We start from the raw sequence: 23,358 nt of genomic DNA, 5'->3' as shown, positions 1-23,358 counted from the left end.
TAGATCCGGGGCACGTGGCACTGATCTTTGGGGCTAGCAAAGCCCCTGCCTGCAGTTTTGCTCTTACTGGGCAGTGCCACGACTCAGCCTGCCACTGCCTGGCTCATTGACACGGCATTATCTGAAGCAGCTACATAGAAGAACAACACTTGTACATTTCTCACCAGCTATGGATAACTAAAGCAGTCTTTATGAGAGCTGGAGAAGGAATTTAAAGAGGAACTGTAGAGAAAATAACACTAAGAATAGATATAGATACTATAGATTATTTAGACAGTGTTTGCCCATTATAAAATCTTTTCTCGCCCTGATTTACATTCGGAAATTTATCTCATGGCGACATCTTTAGTTCTCCCAATATATTGTACAACAAATATGGGTTACCAGCCGCCTTAATGTGCCTTGGCGTCTGGCGTCCGGTCCTCCCGCTGTTAACCTCTCCGGAGAAGACAGCTAACCGGCCTGTATCCAGAGCGAGGTGATCTGACTACCGGGGGGAGCAGATGAATAGGACGGCTTTATATCAATCCAGGCCGCCCCATAAGCAGTGAAAGAAACTGTGTTACATGCACCGGAGAAGCCAGAGAGACGCCAGCATCTATGTTTGGTGAGACCCACCCTTTCTTTCCCTATATGGATATGTGAACTGCAATCACTCCAGGGATATATATCATGTCAGCCCTAACTCTATGGATACTGAGTAGGGTGATAACCTAATTCCACTACTAGTGGCTATTGCCTGGAGTTTGCTGGACCGTGGAAACATTAAGGGGGGCCCCCATAAAAACTGTCCATGATTTGCATGGCACCAGTATGCAAGCGCGGGATGCCTGGAGTATGCATGTGTGAGACCATCCATGTGCATTACTAAACTGGAAAATGTATTATTACTCGCTGCTTTGATGGCTATATTAGCTTTTGCATATGCAATTTTAATTGTTGAATCATGAGTGCTCCTTTCACATGTGTATTATTAGAGATTTCGTATGTCCTTTTTTGATTAATACATTTTTATACTTGGCACATTAAGGCGGCTGGTAACCCATATTTGTTGTACAATATATTGGGAGTAATTGGTCTTGGGGTTGGCCCCACCCATTATCCTCTATGTGGGTAAGATGGACAAGTATTTAGGGACAATTTGTTTGCCCATTGTCTTTATATAGTTGTATGACATCTTTAGTTCTGCCAGGTTATTTGTATGGAATGTTCGTTACTGAGTGGGAGATATTGCTTGCTTGGCAGTTTCCAAAAAGCTGTTAATTCCCACAATGAAATGAGGTTCACACACAGCAAACTGTCAGAACCATGGTCATGACATCACATTGTGGGCAGAGCCATATCATCCACAAGGTAATTCTAGGTAACTACTAGGGGCCTGGAGAAAGTGTAGGGGCCCAGAGGATGCTACCTCCCCACCCACCACCACCACCAAATCTAATTAAAAAAGCCAGGTGACCATTACCGCTGGGAAAAATGCTATCTTGCCTAGGGCTCCATTTCATCTTAATCCTTATCTGACTGTGGGAAGTGTTTTACTTCAATATCAGCCACACAGATTCCCCCCCGATCTGTTCAAGAAAAGGTAAAGATTTCCCGTGGGAAGGGGGTATCAGCTACTGATTGGGAAGAAGTTCAATTCTGGGTTAAAGTTCCTTTTTAAAGTCTACCTGAGATGGGCTATATGCCAGTATGTATACTTACCTGGGACTTCCTTCAGCCCCATGAGGTCCGTGGGCTCTCTCGGCGTCCTCTCCGGTTTTCAGTTGCAATCCCCTCCGGTATTCTGGCCAGTCGCAGCCCTTCAGAGCATGCGTGGCTCGGCTGCCGCTCTTATGACCCCGAGAGCGTTCTGCGCCTGCGGGAGCACGACAGGTGGTGCACACAAGAGAGCTTGGCTGGACAGAATGCCGGAGGGAATTGCTACTAAATGGAGCCACCGGAGAGGACGCCATAAGAGTCCACGTACCTCATGGGGCTGGAGGAATTCACAGGTAAGTATAAATACTGGCATATTGCGCCCATCTCAGGTTCTCTTTAAAGGACAACTGAAGTGAGATATGGAAGCTGCCATGTTTATTTCCTTTGAAACAATACCAGTTGCGTGGCAGCCCTGCTGATCTATTTTGCTGCAGTAGTGCCTGAATCACACCAGAAACAAGCATGCAGCAAATATTGTCAGATCTGACACTAATGTGCTGCATGCTTGTTCAGGGTCTATGACTAAAAGTATTAGGGGCAGAGGATCAGCTGGACAGCCAGGCAACTGGTATTGCTTAAAAGGAAATACATATGGCAGCCTCCATATTCCTCTTGATTCATTTGCCCTTGAACCTTCCTGGTGGTATTGAAGTGTATGCACGTCAAGACAAAAACATGCTGCGAGCAGTATTGATGTGCATACACATCGATACTCTCCTGCACTGTATACTAGACCCTTGCTTGACACATTTTGACAAGTTGGATCACTGTTTGCATAGAAATCCTGGGGAAATTGAATGCCAGGGAGGTTAAAGGACAACTGAAGTTAGAGGAATATGTAGGCTGCCATACATTTTTCCTTTAAAACAATGCACATTGCCTGGCTGTCCTTCTGATCCTCTGCCTCTAATATATTTAGCCATAGACCCTGAACAAGCATGCAGATCAAATGTTTAACAAGTTTGACTGGATTTGCTGCATGGGCTTTTCAGATATTCGGCAAGTGGTTTTTTGAGTGCAGCCACACTGGTGTACTGCGCCTATGCGAGTTTGACCGTGCCTGCGCTGTAAGTCGCTTGTCCACAAACAGCTCTGTGCTACTGTGTAGATGCGGCAGTAGTACTCATACAGACGCAGTACGGCTGCACTGGTTAACAGAGGGAAGCATGCCTGCGAACTGTCAGAGAGTCCAGGCCAGTGGTGGTTGTTACCAGGAGGCTGTGGGAAGACTCTGGACTATCAAATTCCACTGATCTCACGCCGACGGAACATCTGTGGTGTATGTTAGAAATATAAGTCTGATCGATGGAGGCTCAGAATTGCTAATTACAGATCTTAAAGGATTTTCTGCTAACGTCTCAATGCCAAATACCACCAACCACCATTAGAGGTCTGGTGGAGACCACGCCTGAACAGATCTGAGTTATTCTGGTGGTACCAGGGGGATCTGCATAATACTAAACAGGTTGTAATGTTTTGGCTAAGCAGTGTACACCCAATATTGTGGTTCTTAATGAAACCTGGAGGTCTTACCTAGAACAAATGACACAGGGATGAGCTCAGCATAGTTGTTACAGTACAACGCCAGCTTCTCAAAGTAAATCCTCTGCTGCCCATCGAGAAGGAACCTGTAGCATACATACAAATAGGTCAATGATATGTGCTGGCCTCAAGCAGGGGGGTCTCTTTTTAATGATCAAAGACATTTCAAGATTCAAGTTTTTGAAACAAACTATAGTGCTGTTGTAGCACCTTCTATAATTTGCATGCAGGGGACAGCACAGTAGCCTCATCTATGTATATAAGTCACTTGCCTGTTCTGCACCTCTGCTAAAAACTTCAATAATCTACAGTGTGGAGAAAAAATAGTATTCACTGCCTAAGTTGGATAACTTTTTATAGCACCACTCATTGGTATGGTCAAAGATATAACAATACTTTAATATGAAAATTGCAGAAAATCAATAGGTGAATTTTGATTGGCTGTTGTTGGCTCCACCCACTGTCCTGAATTTAAATTCCAGTCACCCAGTGACCAACTGTGCAAAGTTTAAAAACCCTGCCATAACTAGACATTCACATCCTCAGTGATCTGATAGTGGGTGTGGTCTACTGCTGTGCTCTGCAATAAATAGGCCAGGCTGGGTGGGTACCATTTTGGTTCTATAGCACCTTGCTGCAAGTATAAAAGCAATGTCTACCTCTCATCATCCTATAAGAAACCAACCATTCTTACGGCTCTTTTATTTACTCACTAGCTAAAGACCCAGCATTGCTCAGGTATGTATTTGGTTCTTGTTGGCTCCACCCACTTTTTCTAAATTTGACATGGTCATTCAATGTACGAAAAGAAAAAGTGCTTGCCCCATAGAAAATAGCACCACTCTTTGTTACTTTTTGAGTTGTGGAACCTCTCTCAGTAGGCCATACCCTTTCCAAGGGTCAGACATGCAGGGCCTTCCACCTGGGTCCTGCCAGGATCCACGAAGCAGTAAAAGAGATTGAGGTCCGCACTGTCTTCATAGGTTATCAAACTTTATTGTAGCAAAAATATTGAAGCATATTGCTGTAGGACAGCAACAGTCTGCAGTTTCGGGCTCCTGCCCTTTTTCAAGCCAGCTTGAAAAAGGGCAGGAGCCCGAAACAGCAGACTGTTGTTGTCCTACAGCAATATGTTTTATTATTATTATTATTTTTGATACAATAAAGTTTGATAACCTATGAAGACAGTGTGGACCTCAATCTCTTTTACCACCACTCATTGGTATGGTCAAAGATATAACAATAATATGAAAATTGCAGAAAATCAATAGGTGAATTTTGATTGGCTGTTGTAGGCTCCACCCACTTTCCTGAATTTTAAGTCCAGTCAACCAGTGACCAACTGTGCCAAGTTTGAGAACCCTACCATTAACAGTGTAAGAATGGCTGCAGTTTAAATTTACCCAGTGAAAAATGTGGTTGTTGTTGGCTCCACCCACTTTTAGTAACACACACACAGTCGGTACCCATCTGTAGCCACAAAGAGTTAAATACTGAAAAGAAGGTGGATGTGGGTGGGGCCAGGTGATCTGTGCACACATGGAGAGACTGTGTTACTGCCCCTCACCCAATTCCTGAATATCTCACATGGGTGATGATGGGATTATGGTTTGGATAGCTAGATATCCATTAAAGTTGCATCTCAACAGGAAATGGAGCTACAGCAGCCATCTAGCCAGGTAATTTCAATGTATTCAATGTAACTCGATGCACTGATGTCTAATACACATCTACAATCATACTGTATATGCATTAAGAAGGTTGGAGGTTTTAAAGTAAACCTGAACCAGGTAGAAAAAGTGGACTTCTACTTATCAGGGGCTATTCCAGCCCCCTATAGTCTTTTAGGTCCCTCGGTATCCTATGGATCCTCTCTGTTTTGCTGTCACCCCAATTAAAGTTTGCAACCTGGCTGGGTCGTGCACTACAGTGCTTGCTCTGTCCTGGCTGTGCACCTCCTCGATCACACTACCATAGCTGGAAACATTCTGCTCATGCGCAGTTCATAAAGACTTGTAGCTGTGCATGCGCAGCAACGGGAGTGTGATCGATGAGGCCAGGACAGTGCATGAGCCATATTGTACATTCCAGATGGGTCAAGGACTTTAACTGGGGTGATAGCAGAACAATGGAGGGGCCCTGGAGGACACTAAGGGACCTCAATGAATGCAGGGAGCTCGAAAAAGCCCCAAGTAAGTAAAAGATATGGATCCTATATTTATTTCCTTTTAAACAATATCCGCTTCATGGCAGCCCTGCTGAGCTATTCGGCTGCAAAAGTCTCTAAAGTTCCCACTATTGATACAATGTTGATTGTTCAATCTTACCACTTCTATGTAGTATGAGGGACTAACATAAGTATCCACACAAAGTATATTCACTCAGTAAACCCTTATACTACATAGATGTGGTAAAATTCTAAAAACAAGGTTGTAACTTTAAATGATAACTGAAGTGAGAAGAATATGGAGGCTGCCATATTCATGGGCGGCGCTAAACTGGGTCATGCTGGGGCACTGACCCCCCCTGGGCATCACTGTGCCCCCCCCCCTGTACCACCCACTCAGTAACAAACAAATAACTGGTTCCAGGCTCCAGCAGCATACAGTGAACACGATGGGATTTGTAAAGAACTCTCCATGTCAGTCCGAGTCAATGTAGGCATTCAATAAATCAAGGGTCCTATCTATTTGCCATAAATACCTCTCAATCCTTCCAACAAGATCCCTTATAATTAACGCATCTGTCAGTCAACAGGAACAGAGACTGAAGGATTACAAGCTGAAATGCATATTATTTTTCTTTTAAATGAGCCAATAAACTAGAGCGTGTATTTTACAAACTCCAGCAATACTTAGCTACTAAGATGAGAAATTACACACACAGTGTTACTCTCCCTTCTGCCTCTTCCTCTTCCCTTGCTTGTAGAGTCGCAAGACAAATCCTGGGGTCTGGAAAGATTTGTCTGGGATCTGTCCACACAGGAGCACCATCATTTGGATAATCTGCTCTGCTCAAAAGCTTCTGAATTCGGTTTGTGATTGTTACATTTGGTTCCTAACCATGCTGAACTATTTAGCCTTAATTTTATAACGTGAGTTTGGCAAAAAAGATCTAAAGCTTACCATACAAACATCGATTTTTATCACGAAAATGGGCCCCACCAGCCAGCCATCGTGCCCCCTCTGTGCCCTTACCCCTAAAAAAAAAAATGAAGCTGGTGCCGCCACTGGCCATATTTATTTCCTTTTAAACAATACCAGTTGCCTGGCAGCCCTGCTGATCTATTTGGCTGTAGTAGTGTTTGAATCACACCAGACCCTTGTTCAGGGTCTATTGCTAAAAGTATTAGAGGCAGAGGATCAGAAGGATAGCCAGGCAACTGGTATTGCTTAAAACAGGGTTAGGGAACATATGGCTCAGGAGCCAGATGTGGCTCTTTTGATGGCTACATGTGGCTCACAAATAGGTGTTGATTCACTAAGCCACACTGCACAAGCAGCACAGCTTAGTGTGACAGCGCAATAAAAATTTTCAAAGCAGGCATGCTACTGCTGTAGCATGCACTACTAACTTACTCACGCTCCCCCCAAAACTTATAGCCGCTCCAGTTGTCCCACCCTGGTCACTGTCAGGTCCAGTGACTTTGTAGGACGAGATTCCCGCACTTTGATTGGCCCAATAAGCTGCTTAGCAAGTGACAGGCAGCCTATTTAGCCAAAGTGCTGGTTGGGATCTTGTCCTACAACGTGAATCAACCCCCAAGTCAGCTAGCTAATTGTACAAGCTGTTAGTCTGTATTTCTCCTGTCTGGCTCTCGGGGAAATTGCTGATGTTGCTGAAACCCAAGAAAAGCTGAAGGCGTGTCTGACACTTCCGCTGCCCAGAGGATCAACTGTATACGCATCACCATGACAACAGAGACATGAGCCCTCTGCTGCACATGTGCACTGTCCCAGTTTGAAACATAATGGGCTTGATTCACTAAAGCGTAACGCCTAAAAGCTTTGCACGTGCAAACTAGGGTGCTAAGTAGTTTGCATGGGCAAAGCTGTTACTGGTCGTGCGCTCTTTGGTGCATGCGAAATGTTGCACCGGTGTGTGCGCGAAATGTCTCACCGTCCGCATGCAAAGTACACTTATCAGGCTATTTTGCACGCGGACAGTGCGACGTTTCACGCGCACCACGCAGTACTAAACTTTGTGCGCATATTAGCGTGCGCAAAGGCAATTTGCACGCGTTAAAGGGCTTTAGTGAATCAAGCCCATTGTATGGCTCACACGAAATTACATTTTAAAATATGTGGCGTTTATGGCTCGCTCAGCCAAAAAGGTTCCTGACCCCTGCCTTAACAGGAAATAAATATGGCAGCCTCCATATCCATCTCGCGTCAGCTGCCAGTTTTATTTCCACACCTGAAACAAGCATCCAGTTAATCAGTCAGACTTCAGTCAGAGCACTTGATCTGCATGCTTGTTCAGGGTCTATGAATAAAAGTATTAGGGGCAGAGCATCAGCAGGACAGCCAAGCAATAAGTATGTCAGCCTCTATATTCTTCTCACTTCAGGTGTCATCACTTCCTTGACCATCAACTGAAAGAGCACAACTCACTAAAGCTGCATAGTTTTCCCAAAACGTTTTAATTTATTCTCAAGGTGTTGTGCTAACTGTACTGTAACATTTTTGCTTTTTTAAAACAGAAAGTATTTGCATGTATTACTATTCACCTATGAGCAAGAAGTAATGCCCATAATGCTTCACTTTTTTGAAGGTACCTGAAAATCATTCTTTACACTCCTGGAAAGCCAGGCATACCCCCAGGACTGCTGATTTATAGCACACATAGGCCCCTGTGCAATTCTGTTTTTCTCCAACGTTTACTCCTAGGTGATATTTTCACAACTTGTTGATAAAATGCAGTACTTTTTAGCCTACTTTTTTATATGTTTTCAAATGCAAAGTACTGAAAACTTATATTAAAGTGAAGATGAAAAATGATCTACTAGGAGAAAACTAAGGAGAAAAAGCGGATTGCATATGGGCCCTTAACTCCTTTTTTAATCTTTTAGTTAAAATTAATTTTCAGCACTCCACTATTAAAGGAGCGGTCCAAGCTAGTGAAAAAAAAAGATCCACTTAGGGCTTCCACCAGCCCGTAGCAGCCGTTCTGTGCCCTCGCCGCGGCTACGGTGGCTCCTGGTCTTCTCCGCTGGCGCAGGTCGGGTTCCGGGTCAGCTTCTTCTGCACTCCACCGTGCGGGTCACGTGGTCCCTCCGACGTCATCAGGACGATACTGCGCAAGTGCCAGCTGAGAAGACCAGGAGCCACCGGAGCTGCGGCGAGGGCACAGGACGGCTGCCACGGGCTGGAGGAAGCCCCAGGTAAGTGGATCTTTTTTTTTCACTAGCTTGGATGTTTCCTTTAAAAAAATGCCTTTTATTCATAAGATGTGAAAAAAATCACCTAGGAGAAAACTTAGGAGAAAAGTGAGTTGAATGGGGGCCATTGGGGTTATTACTTTAACAAACCAGACAATACAGTTTGCAGACAGCAGCTTTAGGACCTGTTTCCGATACCTCTGAATATGCAGCATTTCCCTGCATGCAAGCCGGACATGGAAGCGCTGCCTATTCGTACAATAGGCATGCCATCCGAATGCTACAGTTTTCCGTAGCACACATCCGAATCTTGAATCGGCTGTGGCTTCACAGCAGCCGAGGTGCCACTCTGATTGGGAACTGACATGGCACCCAGTAGTAATAGGCCCTTAAAGTGAACCTAAAGCCTGGGAAAAAAAATGAGATTAACTCACCTGGGGCTTCCCTCAGCCCCCTGCAGCCGATCGGTGCCCTCGCAGCCCCGCGCTGACTCTCCAGGACCCGCCGGCGAACACTTCCGGTTTGGCCGTCACCGGCCGACAGGCATGGGAACGCGAGTGATTGTTCGCGCCCCCTATGCTGCTATTGCGGCCTCAGTATGTACTGAGCCTAGCACACAAATAACTGTGCTGTGTTCCTTTTTTTCCTTTCTCTGCCTTAAAAAGAGTTAAACATCAGGTATGTAAGTGGCAGTTCCTGTCTGAGTCAGGACTGAGTCAGACTACAGTGTGACCCTCACTGATAAGAAATTCCAACTATAAAACACTTTCCTAGCAGAAAATGGCTTCTGCGAGCAGGAAAGAAATAACAAGGGTCAGTAGTTCATAGATTTTTAGCTCTGGCATACTTCAATGAATGTGTCATAAAGCAAAAAACAATAAAACAGTAAAAACTTTAACAGTAGATTCAAATATAAAACTGTGGAATATCTTAAAACGTCATTTTTAGGAGAGGGAAGATAGATACAATTGTTTATTTCATCACTGTACTTTCACCTCGGGTATCCTTTAAGCTATTGTAGACTATTATCTCTGCAAGGCATAGACTGATATGGCTGTGTGCAAGGAGAGGGAAGCATTACAGGATAAGTTATGGAGAACCGTCAAATTCATACACTATATATATATATATATATATATATATATATATATATATATATATACATATATATATATATATATATACTGTATATATACAGAAAATATATATATATATATATATATATATATATATATATATATATATATATTTATATATATATATATATATATATATACAGTGGAGGAGATAATTATTTGACCCCTCACTGATTTTGTAAGTTTGTCCAATGTCAAAGAAATGAAAAGTCTGAGAACAGTATCATTTCAATGGTAGGTTTATTTTAACAGTGGCAGATAGCACATCAAAAGGGAAATCGAAAAAATAACCTTAAATAAAAGATAGCAACTGATTTGCATTTCATTGAGTGAAATAAGTTTTTGAACCCCTACCAACCATTAAGAGTTCTGGCTCCCACAGAGTGGTTAGACACTTCTACTCAATTAGTCACCCTCATTAAGGACACCTGTCTTAACTAGTCACATGTATAAAAGACACCTGTCCACAGAATCAATCAATCAAGCAGACTCCAAACTCTCCAACATGGGAAAGACCAAAGAGCTGTCCAAGGATGTCAGAGACAAAATTGTAGACCTGCACAAGGCTGGAATGGGCTACAAAACCATTAGCAAGAAGCTGGGAGAGAAGGTGACAACTGTTGGTGCGATTGTTCGAAAATGGAAGGAGCACAAAATAACCATCAATCGACCTCGCTCTGGCAGAGGGAAGGAGGTTGTCGTTCAGGATTTCACGATACATGGCTCCATCCATTTTCCCGTTAATGCGATTAAGTTGTCCTGTGCCCTTAGCAGAAAAACACCCCCAAAGCAAAATGTTTCCACCCCCATGCTTGACGGTGGGGACGGTGTTTTGGGGGTCATAGGCAGCATTTTCTTCCTCCAAACACAGCAAGTTGAGTTAATGCCAAAGAGTTCTATTTTGGTCTCATCAGACCACAGCACCTTCTCCCAGTCACTCACAGAATCATTCAGGTGTTCATTGGCAAACTTCAGACGGGCCTGCACATGTGCCTTCTTGAGCAGGGGGACCTTGCGAGCCCTGCAGGATTTTAATCCATTGCGGTGTAATGTGTTTCCAATGGTTTTCTTGATGACTGTGGTCCCTGCTAATTTGAGGTCATTCACTAACTCCTCCCGTGTAGTTCTAGGATGCTTTTTCACCTTTCTCAGAACCATTGACACCCCACGAGGTGAGATCTTGCGTGGAGCCCCAGAGCGAGGTCGATTGATTGTTATTTTGTGCTCCTTCCATTTTCGAACAATCGCACAAACAGTTGTCACCTTCCCTCCCAGCTTCTTGCTAATAGTTTTGTAGCCCATTCCAGCCTTGTGCAGGTCTACAATTTTGTCTCTGACATCCTTGGACAGCTCTTTGGTCTTTCCCATGTTGAAGAGTTTGGAGTCTGCTTGATTGATTGATTCTGTGGACAGGTGTCTTTTATACAGGTGACTAGTTAAGACAGGTGTCCTTAATGAGGGTGACTAATTTAGTAGAAGTGTCTAACCACTCTGTGGGAGCCAGAACTCTTAATGGTTGGTAGGGGTTCAAAAACTTATTTCACTCAATGAAATGCAAATCAGTTGCTATCTTTTATTTAAGGTTATTTTTTCGATTTTCCTTTTGATGTGCTATCTGCCACTGTTAAAATAAACCTACCATTGAAATGATACTGTTCTGAGACTTTTCATATCTTTGTCATTGGACAAACTTACAAAATCAGTGAGGGGTCAAATAATTATTTCCTCCACTGTATATATATATATATATATATATATATATATATATATATATACTGAGTAATATAACAACGCCGAGCTGCTTATATAAGGAAAGCGCAGCTTCGAACGACAGATGTTTTACAAATACACTCACACAGAAAAAAATGGCATGCACAAAAACATTTAGTACCAGAACCACTATAAGTGTATCATGTAATTGACTGCCATAGTAGAGAGTAGTATAGAGTGCTGTGACACTGAACAAGTACCTGTAGGTGACACTGATGATGAAGTAGAAGGTGACAAAGATGAGGAACTCTCTGTAGAGTAATTTGTAGATGCTGCCTTTCCAGCGGAGGAGCAGCCGAGAGAACGTGCCAAGCTTAGCGTCAGCCACACGATTGCTGTATGTCACTGTCATATTTCCAGCTGTTCCTATAGATGAAACACAACCAACAGGGAAAGTATGATGTGATAGCAAAAACTAATTTCTGAAATTCGTAACAAGGTAAGGCTGTGCATTACTGTCCCAGAGCCAGTTATGTTTCACAAGTAGCAGAGTGACAACTTCAGCCTGACCCTTCTCACACAGGTATTATGTCTTGTGACAAATTCCCTTTAAGGGGAACCTGAAGCCCTAGAGGCGTATATGGAGGCTGCTATATTTATTTCCTTTTAAACAATACCAGTTGCCTGGCTGTCCAGCTAATCATTCAGCATCAGTAGTGTCGGAAATGCACACTTGATACAAGTATGCAGCTAATCTTGACACTTTTGTCAATAACATCTTATCTGCATTGCTTGTTCGGGGTCTATGGTTAAAGGTATTAGAGGCAATGGATTAGTAGGATAGCCAGATAACTGGTGTCCCTTAAAGTGGTCTGAACGTCAGCATTTCTACTTTGCTCTAAAAGATTCCTCACAGCTTTAAAGCTTTAAAGCTACTTTAAAGCTTTAAATCTACTATCCCAGAATTTGGGAAAATGGTTAAACAAAGCACCTTGTCCAGCTATTCAGCTTCAAATCGGCATCCAAACTGGAGATAACAGTATCTTTGTTTATATTCCAATGTTGATACATTTGTCTGTGACAAGTACAAAACGCACACACAGTTCGGAACAACTCCAGTCTAAGCACATGGGTGCTCCCTGGTATGGCAAATCCTTTTATTATGGACAATAAACATTCTTAGTTTTACCGGGTTCCTGATACAGCACTGCAGTATCTGAAGAATCACTGCAGATTTATAGACAATTTCATTTTTTGCTGGACAGGAGCTGAAGAAGATCTGACTGCCTTTGTGGAATGGCTGAACACATAACAATTCAGCTTACATTAGACTACAGTGCAATATGATTACACTTTGTGGATGAATGTACAATTGTATTTATCTAATGGTCGTTTGATGACAATGACTATGGGGAGGGAGGGGGGGGGGGGGCTGACATACGTGTGCTATACCAGTGTTTTTAAGAATTTTTGGAGCATGTACCTCTGTCACTGTTGGTCAAGTACCCCCTACTGTAAGCAACATCAGCTCAAGTGATAGGGTTTTTCTGCTTTGGTGATTCTTGTAAGGGCCAAGAACACTTAGGTGAAAAGTAGGGAGATACCGGGAGCCCAATGGTGCAGTATCGTCAGGTATAGGGAAGATAAACTCATATAAATATATACTCACAAAGGTGGGTTGCAGTACCTGCAACCACCGTATAGGCCTGCAGGGAATTAACCGTCCCTGCTCGGTTCTCCAGGTCCTTCTGGATACTGGATGGTCGCTCTCCTGTAGTACAATAGACTTTCCAGAAAAACTGCAAAGCTATTACCTCCAAAGGAGGTCTGACTGGTAGTGGGTAGCATGGAGGCACCCAATGTGCGTTCTATTTTACGTTTTTAGAATACAAAATAAAAAACTATATAATATAAAGAGAGGTAATCACTTACCTCTCCAGAAGATATAGACACCAGTTCAACTGGAAAACAATTTTTATTTAAAAAGCAATCTGACAACACGTTTCACGGATCATGGACTGCTTCCTCAGGTCAATACAAAATGCCTTGATAGCATAGGGGATAGTTGAACTGGTGTCTATAGCTTCTGGAGAGGTAAGCAATTACCACTCTTTTTATTCCATTTTTATTTTATATTTTAAAATCTTAAAATATAACACGTTGGGCGCCTCCATCTTACCCATTATTAGCTTGAGTGCCCCTTGAATGCGTATCTATTTCGGAGGAGTAATGCATTCATTTTGCAAAAATGTAAGTACAGTATATACTTGCATATAAGCTGACCTGTGTATAAGCGGGGGTACCCACTTTTCCCTTAGAAACCAGGAAAAAGTGATTGACTCATGAATAAGCCTTCTCCCCAATATAGTCCCCTCCACAGTAGCCAGATGTGCCCCCAGTACAAGTCAGCCCCCCTCCCCATAGCCAGATGTGCCCCAGGATCATACAACTGTGTCTCAAGAAGCTACCAGTCATAGATATGACGTCATAGATATGAGACACAACAATTGCCACACAGGAAGAATCCTCAATCATTGTACCGCTGACACGTTGCTTACAAGCTCCGCTCCACAAGCCAGGAGACACAGGTAGTCTTGAGCAGAACACTCTGCACACCATGTTGCAGGGGATGGGGGGGGGGGGGGGACAGGGCCGGCCCTAGACTTTTTGCCGCCTGAGGCAAATTTTGAAAAAATTATTGCTGCCGCCGCCGCCGAGCTGGAGGGGTAGCGAGCAGGACGGGAGTATTGGGCCTAGGGGCGGGGAGGGGAGTCGGACCCCCTCCCTCGCCTGGGTCCCCTGTCCTCCGCTCCCCTCCAGCCTTAAATAGATCAGAAGCGCTACTCGTAAGAGGCAATGGGCGGGGAGGACTCACCTCTTCCTCGCTCGATCCAGCGTGCGCTCCACTGACGTCACTTCCTGCAATGCCGTCCACTTACAATACAGTGGGTGGCGTTGCAGGAAGTGACGTCAGTGGAGCGCACGCTGGATTGAGGAAGAGGTGAGTCCTCCCCGCCCACTGCCTCTTACGAGTAGCGCTTCTGATCTATTTAAGGCTGGAGGGGAGCGGAGGACAGGGGACCCAGGCGAGGGAGGGGGGGTCCGACCCCCCTCCCCGCCGCTAGGCCCAATATCCCCGTCCTGCCCGCTACCCCTCCAGCTGGGCGGCCGGCTCCCCACACCCACCGACGGGCGGATGCCGCCCCTAGAAATGTGCCGCCTGAGGCAAAAGTTTCACCCCGCCTCATGAGCGGGCCGGCCCTGGGGGGGGGGGAGCACGGACACAGCAGGGCACAAGCTGGTAAGAGCAGAATCACTATTGCACGATCCTTACGCTCCTTTGCCATTTCAAAACCTGCTCCACCATCCGTTCTGCACCACTGAGGGGGTAACTTTTCAGCACATTTTTATGCTCAAAAATTAGGCTTATACATGCGTATATACAGTACTTAACCAGTTTGTTATACTGTATATGACTTTTCACTTTTTTTTTTATCACAAAACTCACTATAATGGATTGCCCATATCAAGTTCCCCCTGAGCTCTACTAAATTGCCCCCTGGGGTACTATGTGTTGAGAACCTAGGTGCCATACAATTATGGCTTCATTGCTGTCATTTGCCCAAGTTGACTTTGGTTGTAAATTTTTTTATTGGCCAGGAAAATGTTGGCACTTTATAGATCAATAACATTAGTATCCTATACAATAAACCTAACTGTCCCTGCGTCATCCACTTTCCCTATCTGTCCGTCCGAAGCTTTTTAGTACTGCGCATGTGTGCAGTACAGACAGCCGTTGGGATGAGAGGTCGGGCCAGGGAGCAAAGCGGGCGTGTACGCGATTGCGGCGGGTGTGCGCACGGCGGTGGGCACACGCGCACTGTCTGCCGGCGGGTGCGCGGTAATTTCACTACCTAGAGCCCACTTTTAAATAGGCTTAGGTAGCCTAGTTTTATATATTATTATATGATATTAATACACTACAAATATGTTAATGGCTATGTTTCCGTTGCCATAAATGACTCTTCTTATACAGTATTTCTTTTTAAGAATCAGAAGTCAATGAAAATACCTTTCATCAAGGCTGTAAAGATAATATTATGAAGAGGGAATTTTATTTCAAAACGTTCCCGGTGATATGATCTTCTCTGTATTGTGTTTGTGTCTTTTTATATATAGTGCCAGAACAGCTGTTCTCATCCAAAGGAACTGAACATATAATCACCATTAAGCTGCCATGTTTATGAGCGCTGCCGCTGAGTTTATGTGGGATAGTAACCTTCTTTTTCTCTAGCAGAGTAGGGCTGGTTATGATATTTGGTAGGTCTGTGTTTTTTGTCCATTCGGGGGAGAGAAAGACACCCTTCCATTGCCTAGGCATCAGTCATGTGACCAGGGCTGCAAATCCAAGGCATTAAAGATGAAGAAGTAAAGGTATTTATTATTTATGTTTAGTTTATTTTGAGGGCTTGTGTGTTACACTGAATTCATTGTTTGCCAGCATATCTCTTTACTTTACTTTTAGCACTAACAATTGCATTAAAAAATTACAATGATAATAGCAAGAGGGACAGTCCCTTTTTGGGAACCCAATGCCTGTCCCTCTTTCTTTCTTATTCGTCCCTCTTTCAGGACTGCTGTAAATATATGTATTTTTCTACTTAAAAATGTGTTTAACTTTACTCCCATCAATTCACTTGATATATTTCTTATTTTCAAATGCTAAAATGAAAACTAATAATGATAGATAGGACCAGTGCAGTTTGAATGATAAAACTAAAACTCTTTTAGTTCTGAATTCTTTGTGATATGTGTGGTGAGGGGTGTGGCGGGGGCGCGGTTAGAGGCGTGGCAGGGGCGTGGTTAGAGGTGTGGCATGGGTGTCTTATAGTGTCCCTCTTTCTTATCTCGAAAAAAAAATGGGATGTATGATATAGATATAGGTTTAATTTAAAAGTATACAAAATATTTAAATCTTTATATAGATCAAACAGGAATATATCAAATATCCAAAATATGGTAATCATGTCTGCTGGTCTGATTTGTAATGTTCTGTACCAAATAAATGTTCTGTACCAAATAAATGGAGTCCTGCTTACTGCTGCACTTCATACGACTCTAACGTTATAGAACGGAAGCCTGCAGACCTCAGGTGAATAGAGATGATTCATTCATGCTACATCGTTTGTCATATTGGAAAAGCAAATGAAGAAGCAAGTGAGGAATCTGATCTTGTGATTGATTTGTACGTTTCTGATTGATTGGTCATTATCATGGCTAAAACAGGAAGGTTTCTGATATCTCGGATATAGAACTTCTTAATTGGTTACTGTTAAAGTGGACCTGAACTCAGAATTTCCTCTCTGCTCTCAAAGATACGCAACAGCATAATAACTTTTAAAGAAAAACATTTCTTTGTTACAGCTGATACAAATCCTGCAATAATTCTCCAGGGTGTCTACTTCCTGCTTTCATGGAAGCAAACATAGGGTTAACTTCCTGCGCTTACAAATTAGCTGCTCTGCCAAGGCAGCCAGTTGGCCCAGCTGAGAGATTAAATTACAATTGTGATTAGTCACGGATGAGGGGGAAATAGACAGGGAAGGAACACAGGCAGAATCGCATGAGTTTTCCCCATAGCACATAGTGGAAAACGCATATGCGTTTCTGCCTAGGGTGTTCCTGCCCACTGGCTAAACTCTCTAAATACATACAGGGTGCTGTGTTAACTAGACATTCAGATGCGTACACATGGAGCAAGATTATCACCCACAGGGATCGTTAGGGATTCCTTTAATGACAGATTGTTGCTGGGTGCATGCTCTGTTGCTATGGAAGGGAGGAGGGATGGCGTACCACGGAGCAGCTTCCAGTGGGAGGGGTGAGCAAGGAAACAATATGCCTGAGCATCGGTTGGGTGTTGCTGCCGCTAAATATTCAGCATGCCAGATTTGTATGCAATATTGTGAGGCAGCTGTATACACACTAGATCAGGCTTTCTCAATCAGGGTTCCTTGAGTACTCCTGCAGGGGTTCCTTGGCATTTTCCCCCCATCGTGGGGGAAGTATAACAGAGCACATTGTAATAGTGGGAACTGCAAAAAGAAACGCTAAATTGGGGGTCAGAATAATAATGAGCACATTAAAAAAAGCACCAGGAGACAGTATAATAAGTGGCAGTGTTCTATCTAGGGAGTAGTGAAATAAACAACCTCATCTATTTTTAAGATAAAATAAATAAATAATAATAATATATTTTTTAAAATAAATGCAGGGGTCCCTCAAGTTCAAAAAGTTGTTTGCAAGGGTTCCCTGAGATCCAAAAGTTATTTTCAGGTTTCCTCCAGAGTAAAAAGGTTGAGAAAGGCTGCACTAGATTATTGGCTGAGATGGTTCTGAATGTCAGCCTCAGCCAAGTGCCATCTAGCCTGTGTACCTAACTGTGCATTTCTGTAAGGAATTATATTGTCTGTACTTAACAGCAGTAAGGAAAGACCTTTCTTTAATTCCAGCAAAGCCAGCAGGTGGAGCACTGTACATTATGAAACTGAAATTAGTAGTATTTAACAGTTTCCCAAGAAAGAAATACTTAAAGAGTAACTGTTAGCCCCCAAATTGAAATTTAAATCTGTATTGCAATGTTTTATTAAGTATTTCAGTGAACCAAAAAGCCAATGCAGAACTTTAAAATTAATCTAATTTTTTTACAATGTAACCTTTTTCTCCGCTCCGGACGCAAAGCCGCATATCAGATACTGTAGCATGCAGAGCATGCCTATGTCTGCCCGACCCCCCTCTCCCCACCAGGACCAGGTGCCAATATATTCTCCCCAACAAACAGCTGACCGCTCTGACACGGAGATAGAGCGGCAGCACTTCCAGCGCCGTCACCGCAGAGCAGCCGCCGCCGTGCATCTCTCACATGTGATTCTCTCACATGTGACTCGGCGGCTGCTCTGCGGTGACGGCGCTGGAAGTGCTGCCGCTCTGTCTCCGTGTCAGAGCGGTCAGCTGTTTGTTGGGGAGAATATATTGGCACCTGGTCCTGGTGGGGAGAGGGGGGTCGGGCAGACATAGGCATGCTCTGCATGCTAAGCAGTATCAGATATGCGGCTTTGCGTCCGGAGCGGGGAAAAGGGTTACATTGTAAAAAAATTAGATTGATTTTAAAGTTCTGCATTGGCTTTTTGGTTCACTGAAATACTAAATAAAACATTGCAATACAGATTTAAATTTCAATTTGGGGGCTAACAGTTACTCTTTAAAAATCTAATTTTTTATATATTAACGTAAAGATCGGCTAGTTGTTACGTCTATTTGGTTTACACGTGAACAAATCCTTATACACCAGGTGCTGAGATTGGGTACTACAACCTATATATATATATATATATATATATATATATGCTTATACAAAGTAGATTTCACCCTGAAATCAATAAAATGCACTATAAATTACCTCTCCCCTATGCTCCTGTCACTTACATTAGGTAAGAAAAATCTGACAGGTTTTGGACTAGTCCATCTCCTCATGGGGATTCTAAGAGTTTTCTTTATTTTCAAAAGCACTTACTGAACTGCAGTTGATCAGTCCAACTGCCCAAATAGTGTGCTAATGAGTAGGTAGGTTGACTGACATATAGATCATTTCCAGGTGTTGTTTTTGTAAAGAATAAATGAGGTACTGAAAATCCCCCATGAAGATATGGACTTATCCAAAACCAGCCAGATTCTTCATATTTTTGCTGCCTGCGACAGTAACAAAGGAAAAAAAGTAATTTATAGTGCATTTCAATCAGGGTGAAAGCTACTACTTATAAATATGTGTACACATGAATTTTAAATTTTACAATTTTTAGCGACTGTGGTCCTTTAAGATATTGTGTGCCAGGTATGGGTCATACCAACACTGTGCGGTGTACGGGTAGAGTGTGTTATCTGTTCACATAAAGAATGCTGTGCATCCACACACAATACAGGAGGAGCCTTGATAGATGTTATTATGAATATGGCGCTTGGGATTAGTGATAAATTACAATAAAGTTAATTGCGAGAGTCTCATAATTATAGAGTCATGATATCTTTATAAAGTTACTCACCATTGAGTGCTCAGACGCCGTGCCCTACTTACATCTTCACCCATTTAGCTCTACAGCAGAAATGACCAAATCTTTCCTGAGATCCTGTGATCCCATAATCCCCCCTCACAGTGTGCACTTTGTTGTCCCCAGAACCACTACCCCCACTATCGCCCGCGCACTGTAGTGGGCTTAGTGTGCGCAGCTCCTGGCACCGTCTTCTCTGCTCAAACATAAACTGTTTGCTCTTGAAATCTTTTCCTGTTTGGATTTTCTTGGAGATTAACGGGGACAGAATTAGCAATTCCATAATGTGTGGGGTAGGCCCGAGCCATCATGATAAGAGAGGGCTCAGAGCACAGCAGGAAACCACATTCTATGGAGGTGACCATACTTGATTTACAAGTATGTGCACATTTCATAAATAGTATGTACAATAAAATAGATTAAAGAGCCTATTAAAAAAACCTACCACTAAAAAGGGGATGAAGCTGGCCAGACCAATGTGTGTTAGAGTACTGTAAGTCCACATGGGGTGTCCTCAAGATATTTAATAATTACGCTGTAGCTGAGGTAATTTCTGTAATTTACCGGTAATTTATGTATTACCGGTAATCTATTAAAAATAAGATTTTTAAGTATTTTTTTCTTGGGAAACTATTAAATACTACTCATTTCAATTTCACATAGTATGGTGCTCCACCTGCTGGCTTCAGCTACAGCGTTCACACTGCCTCATTGCAACCTCAACTACAGCGCGCACACTGCCTCATTGCAACCTCAACTACAGCGCGCACACTGCCTCATTGCAACCTCAGCTACAGCGCACACACTTTCTCAGTGCAAAGTTAAATACAGCGCACACACTGCCTCATTGCAACCTCAGCTACAGCCCACACACTGCCTCATTGCAACCTCAGCTACAGCGCACACACTTTCTCAGTGCAACCTCAGCTACAGCGTTCACACTGCCTCATTGCAACCTCAGCTACAGCGTACACACTGCCTCAGTGCAACTTCAGCTACAACGCACACACTGCCTCAGTGCAACCTCAGCTACAGCCAGGGCCGGCCAGCTCATGAGGCGGGGTGAAACTTTTGCCTCAGGCGGCACATTTCTAGGGGCGGCATCCGCCCGTCGGTGGGTGCGGGGAGCCGGCCGCCGAGCTGGAGGGGTAGCAGGCAGGACGGGGGTATTGGGCCTAGCGGCGAGGAGGGGGGTATTGGGCCTAGCGGCGAGGAGGAGCGCTACTCGTAAGAGGCAGTGGGCGGGGAGAACTCACCTCTTCCTCGATCCAGCGTGCGCTCCACTGACGTCACTTCCTGCAACGCCGCCCACTGTATTGTAAGTGGACGGCATTGCAGGAAGTGACATCAGTGGAGCGCACGCTGGATCGAGCGAGGAAGAGGTGAGTCCTCCCCGCCCACTGCCTCTTACGAGTAGCGCTTCTGATCTATTTAAGGCTGGAGGGGAGCGGAGGACGGGGGACCCAGGCGAGGGAGGGGGGGGTCCGACCCCCCTCCCCGCCGCTAGGCCCAATACCCCCGTCCCGCCCGCTACCCCTCCAGCTCGGCGGCGGGGGGGGGGGGGGGGGGGGGGGCAGCAATAATTTTTTCAAAATTTGCCTCAGGCGGCAAAAAGTCTAGGGCCGGCCCTGGCTACAGCGCACACACTACCTCAGTGCAACCTCAGCTACAGCGTACACACGGCCTCAGTTCAACCTCAGCTACAGCGTACACACTGCCTCAGTGCAACCTCAGCTACAGCGCACACACTACCTCAGTGCAACCTCAGCTACAGTGTACACACTGCCTCAGTGCAACCTCAGCTACAGTGTACACACTGCCTCAGTGCAACCTCAGCTACAGCGTACACACTGCCTCAGTGCAACCTCAGCTACAGTGTACACACTGCCTCAGTGCAACCTCAGCTACAGTGTACACACTGCCTCAGTGCAACCTCAGCTACAGTGTACACACTGCCTCAGTGCAACCTCAGCTACAGTGTACACACTGCCTCAGTGCAACCTCAGCTACAGCGCACACACGGCCTCAGTGCAACCTCAGCTACAGTGTACACACTGCCTCAGTGCAACCTCAGCTACGACATACACACTGCCTCAGTACAACCTCAACTACAGCGCACACACTGGCCACAGGGTCAAGTCAAAGGCTTCCAAAGGGTTGTTTCGGCATGTTTCGGGGTGTCCTCCAGTGGCCATTTGGAAGAGCATGACTCCAAGTGAATACCAGTCGGCACTTGCATCATACTGACGACCCTCGCGCACCTGTGAAAACGTATCGAACAAGATAAGTAAATAGAGCATTATTACAACCCCATCTGGATTCTCATTAATTTCCAGGGACTGCCCTAAGTTTTATCACTGGGAATGTTCTCTGGTCCACAGCTTTAATCAGTTGTAGAGGCTTTTCCTAAAGCTGGGACTTTTCCAACAATCCAAGTAGAAGTAATAATGGTGACACAGCCAGCAATACTATTGCCACTTACCTCAGGAGCCATGTAAGGGGCAGTTTCTGCACGGCCCTTCACAAACAGAACTTTTTTAGTCACTCCAAAATCTCCAATCTTTAGGTGTCCGCCTCCGCAAATCAGGTCATTCTGTGGCTATATGTCACTGTAGAATTTTTTTTTAGATATATATTTTTATTGAGGGCTACATTGTTACAACTGAAACAACTGACGACTTTTATTTGAATATTGAACTCTTTCTGCCTTCGTGTGGCAGGTGTGGAAGAAGCCCCAGGTAAGTAAAAATCGCTTTCTTAAGGGGGGAGTTCAGGTGTGCTTTAACAAAGGAAACATTGTTTCTTTCAACCCACATATCAAAAAAAGAAGAAAGGCATTTGAAATATAAAAAATAATTCTCGTTTTAGGTTAATGAGACACTGTAACCAGAAAAATGTCCCCTGGGGGGTACTCACCTCGGGAGGGGAGGCCTCCGGATCCTAATGAGGCTTCCCCCTCCTCTGTCCCACGGGGGTCTCGCTGCAGCCCTTCAAAGCCGGCCCGACAGATCCGACAGCCTGTTCAATATTTACCTTTCCAGGCTCCAGCGGGGGCGCTGTTTCGGCTCTTCTGACAGAGATAGGCGGAAATAGCCGATCTCCGTCGGGTCTGCTGTACTGCGCAGGCGCAGGAGACTTGCGCCTGAGCAGTAGAGCGGCCCGACGGAGATCGGCTATTTCTGCCTATCTCCGTGGGAAGGAGCGGATACTGCGCCTGCGCTGATGCCAAGAGGTAAATATTTGCATTGCCGCCGCTCCGGGAGGATATTTGCCGCCACCGTGCGACCGAGGAGGAAGGGGGAAGCCTCAATAGGATCCGAAGGCTTCCCCCACCCGAGCTGAGTACCCCCTAGGGGAGGTTTTTTCATTACAGATTTTCTTTAAAGACCCCAGTCACACAGCCCATGGCTATATTCCTGTCAGACTGTCAATGCTAACAAGTTAGTAAGATAATATTGCTGCTTGCAGTCTACTTCCTGCTTCTAGAAAACTGGTGTCTGGAGCAGGAGGCTCTCTGTATACCTATACTTTTCCTACTGCAATCAGCAATCTGATTATCCCAATTTCACCATATACAGCCAAGGTGAGCGATGATTGCACATGCATACGAGTCTCTTCCCAGACTGTGGAAGCAATCCTGCTAGGGAAAAGGGCAGTCCATTGAGTTGGAATGTCCTACTGCTGCTGATCATTTATAACAGTATTAATTTCCTTTTTTGCAAGTCTTGCAACTATCTGAAACCCTGCACTAAGTTTTGTAATGAAGGAAATGTGAGTACCGATA

At 44.4% G+C, this 23,358-nt stretch overlaps 1 protein-coding gene across 1 annotated transcript in view; it reads right to left on the bottom strand.

The window, feature by feature from the left end:
• Nucleotides 1–19,655, bottom strand: part of LOC137538970 (bestrophin-4-like) — a 37,264-nt gene extending 17,609 nt beyond the window's left edge. Inside the window, exons 1-3 of the mRNA XM_068261421.1 lie at nt 19,569–19,655; nt 11,730–11,895; nt 3,235–3,329 (exon numbers count right to left, since the gene is read on the bottom strand). Coding sequence (XP_068117522.1) covers nt 3,235–3,329; nt 11,730–11,881 — 247 coding nt within the window. The 5' untranslated portion in view covers nt 11,882–11,895; nt 19,569–19,655. The remainder of the gene's footprint in view (nt 1–3,234; nt 3,330–11,729; nt 11,896–19,568) is intronic.
• Nucleotides 19,656–23,358: the final 3,703 nt, after the last annotated feature.

The sequence above is a fragment of the Hyperolius riggenbachi genome, chromosome 11, assembly GCF_040937935.1.
Source record: "Hyperolius riggenbachi isolate aHypRig1 chromosome 11, aHypRig1.pri, whole genome shotgun sequence".
Classification (NCBI taxonomy): domain Eukaryota; kingdom Metazoa; phylum Chordata; class Amphibia; order Anura; family Hyperoliidae; genus Hyperolius; species Hyperolius riggenbachi.
Note: the sequence above shows the minus strand (reverse complement) of the source record. Positions and strands in the feature narration are given on the sequence as shown.